Consider the following 15,217-nt stretch of genomic DNA (forward strand, 5'->3'; position numbering starts at 1 on the left):
CTATCCAAATTGAAAAAGTTGCGTGTAAAAATTAACTTTCTTTTTTGGAAAATTAATTTCTTAATGAATCTATACAAAAATATAATAAATCATTTGTTAAAAGATATATATAGATTAGTTGCGATGTTAGTTCTTAGAGAAAATAATTTTATCAAAATATAAAAGTGTATGTATATTATATTGCTATATACATTTGTTAATAACTTTTTTTTTTTATATTTTATTATTTACGAATTTTGAAATTTTTTTATTCCACCATAATCTATTTTTCTTTATCACTTAAATCCATAAGATCTATATTATATTAACAAGGATCTATATTTATATTATCGATAGCAACTGATTATAATGCCTATGATGGTAACAAATAAAATTATAAATAATATACCAAAAATAATCTGGTATATAGTTTTTTCTTGCTTTTGTTATATGTACTACCATTTTTACTACATTTACAAAAATTTCTATCACACACTATAATTCGATTGTAAATTTTTTCTGTGTTATTTCTATTATATATAATATAATGACTGAGTTATTTCTAACTGGTAAAGCAGAGATCTACTATGACTGATTATTATCTTCTTGATCGGTAAAACGAAGAACTACCTTTACCGATTATTATTGGATATTGGATATTGGATAAATATTAAATAAATCTCGTTGGATTGAAATATGGATATATAAATAGGCCCGGAATTCGTGTCGTATGTACGTCGATTCTTTCTGCATGAAAATTAAGACGCGTCGCGGAAATTATTTATTTGTTTATTAAATTGCAGGTATGGATAATTAGGAAATGTTAATGAATTATAGAAATATTAATTGTTTATCATATTATATAATATTCTTTTAACATTTGAGCAAAAAGATCAATTTTCAATTATTGTGAATGACAATTATTTGTATATTTATATCTAAAGGCAGAGATTTGGATTTTTTTTTAAAATGAACATGCACTTTCGTGATAAGCATTCGGGAATACATTAAAATTGCTACGCTATTTTAGAGAGTTTTGAATGTGTCCTAAAAGTACGGAAATTTTTTAAGATAATATTGCGAACATCGCTTATAGAACTGTTGGAATCTATGCAGGTTATTGATTTGAACAAACGGACATACGCTAACTTTTGTTAGTAAAGTAGATAAGTATATTACAATAGAATAGTTTTTTTGCATCGAATGTGTACGGATTAGAAATTGCATTAACGCATTATTTACATATCTTGAGAGGCGTACCAAAAATGTCTTAAATGTTGTAATAAAAATAAATGAAACATTACAGGATGCTTGTGAGAAAAATACGCAAAATAATCTTACATATTTTGCTATAAGAAAAGCTATTAAAAATTGATACATGTATATAGATTCGAATTAATTTCATAAAGAATCTCTCATTAATTCATTCAGCAGAAAAATATGAAAAGTACGTAATATACCCTGCATATCGAATATATCGCATATAGAATTCTTTTTCTTATAAACTTATTTAACTTTTTTTCAACATATTTGACGATTGACATATTATATTGATATTTGATGTATCGCGTTATTTCACAAATCGAATGTACTATGCACATTGTTGCTAATTGATTTCGCTAAAGAAAAAAGAGCTTTCTTTTCTTCACACTCTTAAATATTTTAAATATTAATTGTTAACTGAACAACAACGAAGTATTTTTCGAAGAAAAGAAAGCTGCGAAGAAAAAAAATTCTTCATTAATTCTAATGAAATCAATTTCGAACAATATGCTATACATACGTCATGTTATTGATACACCTACTAACGTTGATATAATAAACATCGTCATAATATCGATAGATTGTATTTTAAAATCTGTAAGTAAATAAATAAGGTACAGGAGAATCACACGAGGCGTTGGCTTGTATTAGCTAACGCTTCATTTATTTGGTCGAGACTACCAAGGTACTATACAATATTCATTCATATTGCAAATTTCAACGTGAGACACCCAACGTAATCAGATAGCAATTAGGTTAATACGAATTTCATTCGAAATTCATTCGGGTTTCATTCGAAATGATCAAGAGATTTTAGTCACATTATGACGATGTCTCCGTTGGGATGTCTCTCATTTTTTTTCTTCACTTTATCCTTTGGATAAGACACATATGCCCGCTAATAGGTTTATAATTTTGGATAAAATCACTTATAAGTGAGGAATGTTATTTAAAATCCGTTTAAAGATGGTCACGGAGAATTTCTCTAAGATTTCATTTTAAAATACGAATAAAGACGTTTTGTTCTTTTTTTCTTTTTCATTTTAACGAGCATAACTAGCATTTAAAAGGCCCCAGGAAAAATTGTTGCATCGAAAAAATCTAATTTCCTTTTATTCATTTTGTTGTAGTTTCACCATTATTAATTTCTAAGATTATCTTCGGCGAAATCAGCTCTTTGATATCACGTACTTCCACTTTTGACGTTTTTAATATCAAAATCCGTTCGCGTTTCTTTTCTTTCTTTTTTTTTTTTCATTTTATTGTTTTGGCATTTTTCTGTCATGGTTATGCATTGGAACAGCCATTTCAAAGCTTTAAATATAAGTTAAAATTTATGAAAAAGTATAAAAATCGTACGTTTATAAATCGATGTGTAGAAAGCTAAAGAATAAATTACGTCGAACTTGATGAAAATTAGAAAAAGCGTTAAAGATATATTTCGATTGATTATAATTAATTAAGAAATAAAGTATATGATATATCGATCGATCGATATAATTAAAGTAAAATTTTAAGAAATTCGTCTACCTAAATTTTCATCGGTAATCATGAATCGTGGAAGTTACGTTAGAGTAAAATATAGTTCCTATATTTTAATAAAGTTATAAGTGTGTGACACGCTATTTGAACGATGTCCGCTGAAAGTTTCGATAATGTCAATTATCGTACTCTGACGTGGCACGGTTGAAAGACTGGGTAGGTAGGGTAGGTACATACATATTTACAAACGCGTATTGAAATAGTTTTCATAGTATCATTTCCAAGAGACGTACCGTTCTATATTTCTATACCAGTGACTATTTTGAAACATTAAAAATCCATGATTTGATTGCCTTTAAGGTTTATACGATACGATCCTGTTTTTATGCTATCCCTATTAATGCGTATTGTGAAAAATCACCATTCTTTTTTCTCTTTGTTTTCTTTCTTTTTTTTCATAATATATCGAAATAGTAAGAAAGAGATTCGAAGATACGATATTATCGGAATTTAATATAGAACGGTCGTCCTCCATAAATGGAACTCATGAAACTCTTTTATACGCTGTACGTTATCGATCGCGGAAGAAAATGAAAAAGCTTTTGATAACTTAATGGAAAAGATACGAAAGTAACGTTAAACTCTCACAATACTGTGTCAAGAGTGTCGAGACTTCGTAATAATTGCTCGTCCTTAGAACACCATTGCACCAATTCCTCGATAGTTACAACGCCGTCCTTGTTCGCATCCATTAGCTAAAATGTATTAATGCCTTATCATTTCACATTGGCCTGAAAGAGAAACATAAATCGCGAGTTACACGCATTAATTACGTAACTCACATGGAATATACGATCGACGTGTTCGCGTGCAGCCAAATGCGGCTCGACTATTTGCGGTTGAGTATAACGACCCAGCATTTCATAAATGGATCCAACGACGTCCAACATTTCTTCCTTGCTGATTAATCCATCGCCATCTAGATCATATAATCCGAAAACCCACTGTAACTTTTCCTCCACCGAACCTCGAGATACTTTTGATAGAATCGTCAGGAACTCCTACGTATCGATGTATAATAAGTCCAATGATATTTATTTTTAAAAATTCCTATCTACCTGCATCGAATAATCTCACCTCGAAACTTATTTTACCGGAGTGTTTCCTCTTCATAGTATTGAACACGTAATGAGCGTACTGACTGGCATCTGCGATCACCGAATTAAGCAAAATAACATTTTGTTATAAATAACATTGTAAGTTTTATGATCTATATGCGCTATGTTGAACATTTGAAATTCTCACCTCCCTGTGGAAAAAATTGCGAGAAGATTTGTTTGAAAGCTTCCTCGTCGACCAATCCGGAAGGACACTCTTGCTTAAATCCACGATAAATCAATTGTATCTCCTTTCTTGAAAATCTCGTGTTAGCTGCTAAGGTTGCCAATTCCTCGGGCTTGTGACGTCCTCCCAAGGTTAAGGTACCGCCTCCAGAACCCCCTAAAACGCCCCCGAGTTCTTCAAGTTCTCCCTCTGTAACGTTGTCAAGGGGGGCTTCACTCTTAATACTGCACCACGTGTAAAGGACGCTCCGATTCTAAGATATCTTCTTGCACTGTATTTTTTACTCAGGAGCAAACAGGGTGGGTTCTTCCTCCTCTCATTTTCTTTTGTTGTTTATTTCTTTTTTATTTTTTTCTTTCCTTCTCTTTCTTTTTCTTTTTTTTTTTTTTTTTTTTTTTTACTACCAAGCGTAAAAAAAAGAGTGAAAGAGAGAAAGAGAGAGAGGAGGAAGTAACGTTTCTACTTACAAAGTGAGTCATTCTTTACGGTGCAACGAGCAGATTCGTACTGATGGCAGTGTATGCACCGTCTGCCACGTATCTATGCTGCCAAGGATTTCTACCAAAGACAGTGTGATAAAGAGCATCTACTAAAGTATTCGGAGTGTAAATAACAACGGGTGCAATGTATTTACAGAGCGAGTCCGTATCGAGTGCGTATTTTGACCCCCTTTCCCTTTCCCGCCCTTACCAACCCCTTATTTTAAATCTATCTAATATCAAAACGACACGCGACATTCTTACGTATTTAATTTCTTTTCTTTGATCTCTTTCATATCGAAATTCCATTATTATTATTATTATTATTATTATTATTATTATTATTATTATTATTGATAATAATATTATTCTGATCATATTTTTGAAGATGAAAGAACGCAGAAATTCGATACAGAGAGATAAAAAGAAGAAAGATAACGATGAACTCTTACGCATAAACGTCGTTGCAAATCTAAAGGTTTTCTTTTCTTTCTAAAATCTATCAAGTATACCTACTGATCTAAGGGGAACTAACTTTTAAATTCGCGCCGTCGAACAAACTCGTAACATATCTTTATAATGGAGTTATATCTATACATGTAATTTTGCTTGATAATTATCATTACCTCCCATTCCATCTTCGTTGTTTATTTATTTAATAACATTATGAGTTTGACTCGACGTCATGAAATTTTATAGTACGAAGCAATTACGAGTATTTACATTCGCACAGCATTTAAACTAAAGTTACGTTTGAATCTAAAAAGGTATGATAATACACACCGCTGTAGTAACAACGAGAATCTACTGACAACAAGACTATTTATCTATGTTATCATCTTTCTAAAAGGGGAGGCATAAAGATAGAGAAAGACAAAAGAGATAGAGAGAAAGGGATAGAAAGAAGTTCATATTTAAATCCACTAATCCTTTAAATCATAGGTCCTAGACACGATGTTATTCGGTACTCTCTACATTCGCATAAGTACGTTCGCCATGCAAGTGTAACATCAATTAATTTTCACATAATATGTCGACATGCCTTTTCGAACTTCTTATATCACGTTAAGACTACCAACCAAACGACCGAACGAAACGCGCTCAATCGATCTTCCTCGAAGGTCGAATACAACAAAAATGACTCTTAAAGGCTAATCGATTGTGTGTCCATCGTGCCTCTCATCGCGTCTACTTTTCCGAAATAACTCTTTCACGCAATTCACGTTAACAACATGACGAGATAGGAGCTTCTCAAGTTAATAGATTTCTTTGATCAATGTTTAATAATTCGACGAACTTTTATATTAATGCATCTCTTAATTTAAGTACATATTAAAAAAAATAAGAATAAAAATATCTTAAGTATATATTGTGCATGTCATATACAAGATTTGCAAAAAGATATAATAATAATTTTCGTGGGATCAGATTATTCAGAATATTAAAGGACTTTGATCTTAATTCGATGTGATGGGTTAGTTTAACAAAAAAAAAAAAAAAAAAAAAAAAAAAAAAAAAGAAAAAAGAAAAAAAAAGAACAAGGTATGAAAAGGAAATATTAAAGTCATGATATATATAACAATAAGAAGGATATTTAAAGAAATATCGAAGGTCTAGCGTCAAACGATGATTGCATTAGGGAGGCTCGTTCGTGAGGATTTTCCTTTATATAAAGAGTTAATCAATGAAAAAATGGACACGTGTGTTCTCTAAAACGAGAAGAAAAATGTGTGTGTGTGTGTGTGTGAGAGAGAGAGAGAGAGAGAAAGAGAGAGAAAGAGAGAGAGAGAAAGCAAGAGAGAGATAGAGCTCCTGATCCCGGGCATCCGGGGTTACCATGACGACGAGTCAGCTCCTATCCCGTGACCTGCTCACGTTTTTCATCCCACTTAAGTGATCTTTGTGGGAGATCGTTTCACGATCTAAATAAAAATATAAATACGAGAGAAATAATAAAAAAATTCGCGTGACGTCGGTCGATTCGGCATATCACCTATACTACAACACTCCACCTCCCTCATCTTATTAATATTTCTACTATCGAAAGGGTGGTGTGTTTCTTTTTCTAATTTTCTAAAATTCCTAAGTGATTCAACGAAAGAGGGTAAAAGAATATAGGTATATAGAGAGAAGATTCTTTGACATTGACTGTCAAAGAACTTGCATTGTAAGTTTAAGTGGGTTTATCAAAGAGAATCAGATATAGAGAAAGAGAAAGAGAGAGAAAGAGAGAGAGAGAGGAGAGAGAGAGAATTGATATAGGGATAGAAGAAGAAGAAGAGGAAGATCTAAGGTGAGATCTTCTACGTCGAAGGAGCCTCGCACCTTGGCGCTGCATCTCCATCGACTCTTGGCGCTGATGCACCTCGGCGAATTACGTTTGCAGCTAGTAAGAGCGAACGAAGATGAATAAGAAATAAAAGGAGGAAAAAAGGAATGAAGAGAGAGAGAAAGAGAGAGAAAGTGAAAAAAGAGAGAGAGAGATATATATATTATGTATATATATATATAATGAAAAATAGGAAAAAAGGGAAGGAAAATGCGAATATGGAAAAGCTCGTTTCGTTCGTTCTCCCTTCGCGGAATAAGAAATCCTCACTCCGCGGCTTCTCGAGGACGATCATCGAGGAGGAGAGACATCGTCGAATGTCCTAGCTGCGATCGCGCACCACGCTGATAACGCACCACGGATTACGGACGATCTTGGCCCTGAGATTGGTGAACTTACGTTTCTCGCGGCTCTTACGTGCCTTCATTGGCCGTATCCGGTAGAACGTATGTAGATCGGCGAACCGATCGCTCACCGAAGAGAGAAAGAAAGATAGAGATACGAAGGAAGAGAAAGAAAAAGATAGAGAGAGAGAGAGAGAGAGAGAGAGAGAGAGAGAGAGAGAGATAGAGAGAGAAAGAGACAAATAGATAACGAAGAGCTCCCTCTTCCTCTCTCGTTAAATAATCGATTATCGTCTATATCTTTGATAATATTTTGTCGTTCTCTTCTCTTTAATTTCTTTTCCTTTCTTTCTTTCTTTCTTTCTTTTGTTCTCTCCTTCCTTCTTGCAAACAGGTTCAGGGAATTTATTGTTCGCGAATCGTTCGTCGTGGCCAACCCTCTCGTTCGATCGTCCCCCTCGTTCTCACTTATCTTCTACGGACGCGCGACAACGATGCAACACGTCCGCCCTGTTTTCCTCCACTGATGCCTCTCTCTCTCTCGATCCGTTCGACGCACGAATACCAGAAAGCGCAGTCCTACCTCTCGCGCAAGTCAGTTTCCCTCTTTCTTTAGCACCTCGTTGGGCCAACCCAGTATAGGTCAACATATACATTCATATGTGTTTCATATATGTGATAGCCGCCACACCGATGACATACGCTACTTTTCCTTTATTTTTTTATGTTTTTTATTTTTTTCTTTTCTTTTTTCTACTTCTTCTTCTTCTTCTTCTTCTTCTTCTTCTTCTTCTTCTTCTTCTTCTTCTTCTTCTTCTTCTTCTTCTTCTTCTTCTTCTTCTTCTTCTTTCAGTTACATTTTATCCCTTTTATATGTTTTATCCTTGTTCACAAGAAACTTCGTATATACCTTTTTATCGATAAAGTCGATTTATTGATACATCGAATTTAATAATTCTTTTTCTTATTTTGTTTCTTTTTTATTTTCTTTTCGTTTATTCTTTTCTTTTTCTTCTTTCTTTCTTTCTTACTTTTTCCAATTCAATATTTGTTATGTCTGACTAATATTAATCGCTTAAGAAAAGATAAAAATTAAATGGATTTTTCTTTGTATCTATCGAATTAATCCAAAAAAACAAATTGATTTACTCAATTTATTACGAATATATGATGATATTATTAATGGAAAATGAAAATAACCGTAATATTTAGTCTCCTTTAATCTTCCCAGATTCAATCAATGAAATAATAAAAATTTTCTTTTGATCCTTATTGAATATCTGAAAAGAAAGCTTAAAATATATTTTCCTACGTAATAAACTACAATAAACATAAAATATAACGATATATATATTATATCATTGTACGAGAAACTCGATCGATCAACAATACAAACGGAGAAAATTTAAATCTCGTTTTCGTCGCATAAACCACGGAAGAAATCGTGAGAGATACGACACATATAAATAAGTATGAGTACTTTCTTCTAAGATAGGAAATCGAAAATATTCGAGAGAATTGATGCGCGTTTTCCGGTAGCAGACGATTCTTACCAACTATTTGTGTACCTGATACATCCGTAATCCGTAGAAGATCGCGCGGTTACATGGCTAAAATCTCTCGAGTCCCGGTATTTGAAAATGAACGGCAACGATATCTCAAGATTGTCATACAAGGAATTGCAAGCATTGGCTGTGAAATATCGAGTGCCAGGCAACATAAAGGTAATTAGATTATTTTCGACCGATCTCATACATTATCTTGATTTTCTAATACCAAGTAAAAGGGAAGAAATTTTTCTTCTCGATATCGATGAGTTTTTTCGCGACGTTTGAAGAAGACCGGTGTAATATTCGATCTTCGATAATTTTCTTGTGACATTAAATCGAGCTTCGAACGATCAACCGATCGTTTATCCACAGAAAGAGCTGCTTATTAAAATAATAAGGGCCGCAAGAAGCAGAGACAATGGCGAAGTCGATAGATTGTTGAGCGATTTAAAACAGACGCGGAAGAAGAGAACACGAAAGATCAAGGCCGAAAAGCTTGGTATAACCTCCACACCGATACAAAGTCCAGATAACGTCATGGCCGAAGATTATTATCATTCGCAACAACAGCAACAGCAGCAACAACGATCGCCTTATCAATGGGTGAGATTATATCTCTTTCCTTTTGTTTCCCTTTCTTTCTCTCTTCTTTTCATTCTCCCTGTCGTTCTTTTTTCTTTTTTTTTCTTAAGTGCGCTCGAGTCACGGTCTATCTTTCAACCCTTTACTCAATCGATTATATTACGTCGTGATCCTAACGCGATCGATGTTTTTATCGGTCAAGAATATTCCGTTGCTTAAAAGTGATCGTCATATATTCTTTCATTTACCATAGATCGTTCTTCGTGATCCATATACGTTCGTAATCAACTCTTTTCTATTCAAACATTTATTTATTCATTTTTTCAAGACATTATTTAAAATGTTTCTATATTTATAATTTTAATTATTTATAAAATGTATATATATATATATATATATATATATATAATGTTATTATATGCATATTATACATATACATACATGTATACAAAAGAATTAATAAATTTTTAATAATCAAATATTTATATTTTTAAAAACAGTAAAATAGAATAAAATTTATGTCCAATGTTCCAAAATTGATGACATTTTCCATCTTGTAGATTAAATTTATTAGATTTAGAATATTTATATTATTATTTGTTTTTTTGTAGTATTTATAGTATTATTTGTTCTATAATTGTTTGTATTACATTTTTATTAGGTAGGTGCAGAAGAAGAAATTGTAAGTAGAGAGGATGACAAGATTCCACATTATGAAGAATTTAGGCAATTTTTGTTACGGAAAATACAAAGAGAATTTCAAACATATAATACACCTCATAATCCACAACACGAATCGACAATTGTGGATCTAAGAACTACGGCAAGTAGTTCTACTGCACATTCCTTTCCTGTAGATATAGTTAATTGTTCTAAGCCTAATTTGATAGGTATTAATGAATCGAATTCTTGCATATATCCTTTAACTAATCATATACAGTATCATCACCTACAAAAAGATTCAAGCAAGAGTACATGTGGATCAATACTTCTTAAAAAGATGTTACAAGCTCCAGTTGGTACAAATTTAGGAGAACTTGCATCACCAGTATTTGGAGATTATAGAGTTTGGCCAGTAGAACAATATCATTCGGAAAATATATTAGATAATTCTGATACGTTAACAGCAGAATCAGTGGACAATGATAATGAAGATAATCTTGTAATCAATACAGATTGTTATGGAGTTTTAAATAATGTTAGGGATGAATATCTTTTACATGATACAAATTTTAAGAATGTACAAGATATCGATCAAATGTCTAATGTACTAACCGATCAGAATAGTAATCAATACCATTGCAATTATGCAAACAATGATTTAAAACAAAATTATCAAACTTGGACTATTACAAATGTTATGGATTCTATAGATGAAAGTTATATTGATACGGATATAAGTACTTCAAAAGTACTTCATGCTATTTATCTTGATAATCCAGTAACAAATGCAAATAATGGAAATTCAAATTATAGATATCATATTAGTGAAAATGTTTATAATGATAATCCAACAGTACTTAATATTGATTCATCTGAAGATCCTTTGTATTATTCTCCAACTATAATGTCCAATGTACAGTCTACTTCTACAGATCAAGCGTACTTGGAAAATCATAATAAATATATAGGGGAAACAAGAGAATATTTCCAGATGACTGGTTCTGCAGGTAGTATAAATTTCGCATCAGATGTACCTGCACTTAATCAAACATTACCTAACAACATTCCATGCAATTCTGAAGTTACATATCAGTATTCTAATTTGCATGACAATCATCAATCATATGTTACGATGTCTCAAAGTTTTGAATCACGACAATCCAATGATCTTGTAACATCGCAAGATATGAATATATGTAAAGATTCTGTAACAGAGAGAGTACAGTCATGCTCTGATGGTAGGTATGCATTATTTAATAAATCTTAAATAACTTTATAAAAAAATATTGAAATATTACACAATTCAGTTATACGTTATATATAAAAGAAACATTAAATAATATAAATTTCACACATTTTTAGGAATGTTAGATCCATTTTGGCCTAAGTGGTCCCACAAAAAATTATCAGACAATAATCTTGAAAATATTTTGAATTTTAATATATCAAAAAGAATAGATTATACGAAAATAGATCAAACATCTTGTATATATTGTTATACTGCGCCAATAGTTACACATAAAGCCGTACTGCCCACCGATGTTTGCTCTCAACAGATAAAGTTAGTCGCAGAACAGAGACACCATTCCTTCTCGCCTTACTGGCTTCTTTACAATGATAGCTCTGCCGGTATGCGCATGGCTAATATACAAAGTAACGCCGATGAATGTAGCGCGGAACAAGTATGGATGATTCGCGCTACATCGATGTCTAATAACAACAATTCGAATATCAAAGATTCTATAGACGAAAGTGAAGATTCGATAAATGATGTTTGGATGAATGATTACTCGAAGTATCGTATGCCTTTACAAAAAGATATAAACAGTTGCGAAGTTATAAACGCAGAAGTTTCAGAAAGTTTATTTTCTACCATACACACGGAATCAAACTTAAAAAACGAGACTATTTCTACGAGTCAAATGCAAGAGGATATAACCTATTGAATTATTTATATATAGTGATATGTGTGCCAGTGGTACATTGAATTGTATTATTATTACTAAAGAAAATATAACTTTTCACACTTTAGGTCGATTTCTTACAGAATTTCATAACGAATACGACGTATTATATCGTTAGAAAACTCTGCGTTATCCGTTTATTTACTGAAATAACGAAAAAGATGTTATTTTTAAAACGCCCACAAAATTAAATTGAATGTACTACCTCCGTTGAACGTTGATAAACAAACGAAGAAATGAAAAGACTGAAATAATATGATACGTTTAATATACTTTAGGAACAAATTTAAATATATTATCATAATATATATATATATACATACACACATATATAAAATTATTTACTATATATATATATATATATATATATATATATATATATATATATATATCTTGTTGCATATATACAGATATTAAAATAAATAAAAAAAGACTATAAAGATAAAACAATGTATACACGTTAAATGGTGAGATAATTAATTTATATCGTGAAAATAAATAATGTTTAGTTCTCACGATTACAGGTAATAGTTTAAAATTGTTATTTCGTTATTGTAATCATGAATAATTAATAATTAATACCGAAGGTATTGTATGTGTTACGTATAAACACGTTAAAATATCGCAATACAGTGTGATATATATATATATATTGTACAAGCCGGTATAGTGTGATATTCTAAATGACAAAATGATCGAGAAAGCAAACGTACCTGCGAAAATACCCACGATTTATGAACCAAATGTATCTCGTTATATTTTTTGAAATAAAATCAAATATATCTACATTCGAAATGACTGTGCATTTGATGAATTTTTGTCAAAATTCGTGGATACGTATAAATCGTTTGAAAAAAAAAGAAAAAGAAAGAAAAGAAAATTAAATCGTTTTACGACTCACCCGGAATGCCTTCCGCTTGAAACTGAGACCGAATGTAATTTAAAACTCTTACTGGTACAGATTCTCTTCTTCTACTTTTGTAACCCACCAATTCTGTTTCTTTATTTCGCGATGTACTTTGTTTCTCAGAAGATCTTCCCGGGGTCACAGTAACGCTATACATCTTTTCGTCATTAAATTGTTTATTTGTTAATCTATTTAACGAGAGACAGTAAATTTATTTAATAAAAATTCATTTAATGTGAATCATCGGTCAACTCTTCGTTGTTTCTCGTTCAGATTGTTTCGAAATGTATGAATATACAAGAATTTATTAAAATGTTAGATTTATCAACGCGTGAGAAAGACGCACTCACTGGAATAAGGTCTCAGTCTCAACTGCGTTAGGAAAAAAAAAAGCAATGCTGAATATATACCAAAGAGCCCTGGCGCATTCGCGCTCTGAATTTAATGAGGTCCTCAAAACGTGGAGCCTAATTATTTCACTCTCGGTTATGTGCAATTCTTCTTACACATACATACGTACCTGCATATATAAATATTTATATATGTATGTACGACTTTCGATGGTCGTGTACCAAAAAAACGGATATCGCTTAAATATATATATATATATACGTATATGCTATATATTTTAAAATTTGGCGCTATTAACACGATGCAACTACTGCAGTATTTATTCAGATTATTTTATTTTTATAGTAAGTATAATAAAATTATATTTTGATTAAATATTTAATATTTCCATTTTTTTTCATAGTTTGTACTTCTTTTTTATGAATATTTAATAAAAATGGACAAAAATTCTCATTTACTTATCATTTGATTATAAAATGAAGTACAATCGTAAAATGCTGCAGTGTAAACGAATGTAGGTGTATTAAATGCATGTGCATGCATACGTAAGAAACAAATGAACGGTCGGTTTGATATGAAAAAATAAACTTAAGAAAATAACCAAATTGTTAAAATAAAAAAGTTAATGATAACAGATTTATCTTTAAATAATTATATATTTATTTTATTATAAGTATAATTATGTCATGTACATCAACGTAAATTATATATTCTTATGTATGTATCTTAAATGTGAATACTCCACCATATAGATAACCAAACGTTACTTCGTAGCTTCATCTAGATAACAAAGTACATCTCTAACTTATTCCTAACCTCAAATATTCGTATTAAAGATCAAGCTTTCGTTCAATAGTCCAAATTTAATAAGTGAAATATTTATTACTGGTAAAACAAAATAAGGTATCTATGCAATGAGATATTGTGTTATGTAAAATTATTTATATACTCTAAAAATTATACGTTCAATAAATATATGTTTCCGATTATTTTTAATTTAAAATTAATTGAATTAAATGTAATGTTTGGATTGTTTATTAGTTTTTATTTCATATTTTTAAATCTAAATCCTTTTATTATTGCGATAAACAAATTTTTTAGTAGTCAATATGCAGCATATATTGAATGAAAATATCTCTCTTTCATACATAGGTAATTTATAATAAACATGTTACGAACAAAACAGATAAGTGGTGTTTGTTCATTAACATTGGGTAATCTTATAAAGTGCGAACAGTTTGAGCCAAATATAATTTATACGCAGTGCATTCGATGGAAAAGGAAACCGATTTGGTTACCAACTGCAAAGAGTAAGGTATTCAGAGTACCTCCAAGGCCAAAAATACTTATAGAAGAATATATAGAACTTAAAAGATTAAATAATAATTACAGAACAGTCATGAAATCACTTATGTAAGTTAATGCATTTTTAAATATGAAGGGGAATTAGAAAGGGAATTAATATATATTATTTTGGATATAATAGAAATTACGATATACCTTTATTTATAGGCAATATTTTGAAAATGAGTTTAAGAAGAGTCAAGTCCAATTTGATGAAATAACTGTAAATAAAATAGCGGAAAAGGATTTCATACAATCTAATTTAATAAATGATGAATGGAACATGCAAATAGCCAAAATTAGAGAAGACAGATTGGCAAGAGAAAAAGAAGAAAGAAAAGAAACTATATTAAAGAAGTTATTAGAAAAAGAGGAAAGAGATAAACGGAAGGAACAAGAAATTGAAGAGCATGTTAAAAAACTTAAGGAAGAAGCACCTACTTTTATAACTGCTGCAAATATAGATAAAGCGATTGAGGAAGCATTAATAAATATTGTGAATCATGATTTTGCTATTGATTTGAAAGGAAACTGTTATACAGAACCATACTCTGACAGTAAAAAAATAAATGTAAATAGTAATAATGTCATGAGTCCATAAATAAATTAAAATTAGTTAGTAAAATACCTTTGTTT

The 15,217-nt window shown here is 31.1% G+C and overlaps 3 protein-coding genes across 7 annotated transcripts; 2 read left to right on the forward strand and 1 right to left on the reverse strand.

The window, feature by feature from the left end:
- Window positions 1-886: 886 nt before the first annotated feature.
- On the reverse strand, window positions 887-13,058 carry LOC124424161 (Kv channel-interacting protein 2-like). Of its 5 annotated transcripts, none has more exons than XM_046962815.1 (6): window positions 7,658-7,947; window positions 6,873-6,933; window positions 4,030-4,257; window positions 3,862-3,932; window positions 3,567-3,785; window positions 887-3,479 (listed from the first exon to the last, which is right to left on the reverse strand). In XM_046962815.1, exons 2-6 carry the CDS (start codon window positions 6,889-6,891, stop codon window positions 3,369-3,371), a joined length of 648 nt encoding a protein of 215 aa, XP_046818771.1. In that variant the 5' UTR covers window positions 6,892-6,933; window positions 7,658-7,947; the 3' UTR covers window positions 887-3,368. The 5 variants fall into 5 exon arrangements, with proteins under 5 accessions (XP_046818771.1, XP_046818772.1, XP_046818767.1 ...); XM_046962816.1 differs by lacking the exon at window positions 7,658-7,947 and adding an exon at window positions 7,276-7,483; XM_046962811.1 differs by lacking the exons at window positions 6,873-6,933; window positions 7,658-7,947 and adding an exon at window positions 12,881-13,058.
- Window positions 8,202-12,301, forward strand: LOC124424160. Its single transcript, XM_046962810.1, has 4 exons — window positions 8,202-8,944; window positions 9,143-9,373; window positions 10,014-11,253; window positions 11,378-12,301. Exons 1-4 carry the CDS (start codon window positions 8,861-8,863, stop codon window positions 11,959-11,961), a joined length of 2,139 nt encoding a protein of 712 aa, XP_046818766.1. The 5' UTR covers window positions 8,202-8,860; the 3' UTR covers window positions 11,962-12,301.
- A 705-nt stretch (window positions 13,059-13,763) lies between the features above and the next one.
- On the forward strand, window positions 13,764-15,206 carry LOC124424180 (probable 28S ribosomal protein S26, mitochondrial). The gene is made up of 3 exons (XM_046962871.1): window positions 13,764-14,140; window positions 14,390-14,650; window positions 14,750-15,206. Exons 2-3 carry the CDS (start codon window positions 14,406-14,408, stop codon window positions 15,180-15,182), a joined length of 678 nt encoding a protein of 225 aa, XP_046818827.1. The 5' UTR covers window positions 13,764-14,140; window positions 14,390-14,405; the 3' UTR covers window positions 15,183-15,206.
- Window positions 15,207-15,217: the final 11 nt, after the last annotated feature.

The sequence above is a fragment of the Vespa crabro genome, chromosome 5 (genome assembly GCF_910589235.1).
Source record: "Vespa crabro chromosome 5, iyVesCrab1.2, whole genome shotgun sequence".
In the NCBI taxonomy this organism is placed as follows: domain Eukaryota; kingdom Metazoa; phylum Arthropoda; class Insecta; order Hymenoptera; family Vespidae; genus Vespa; species Vespa crabro.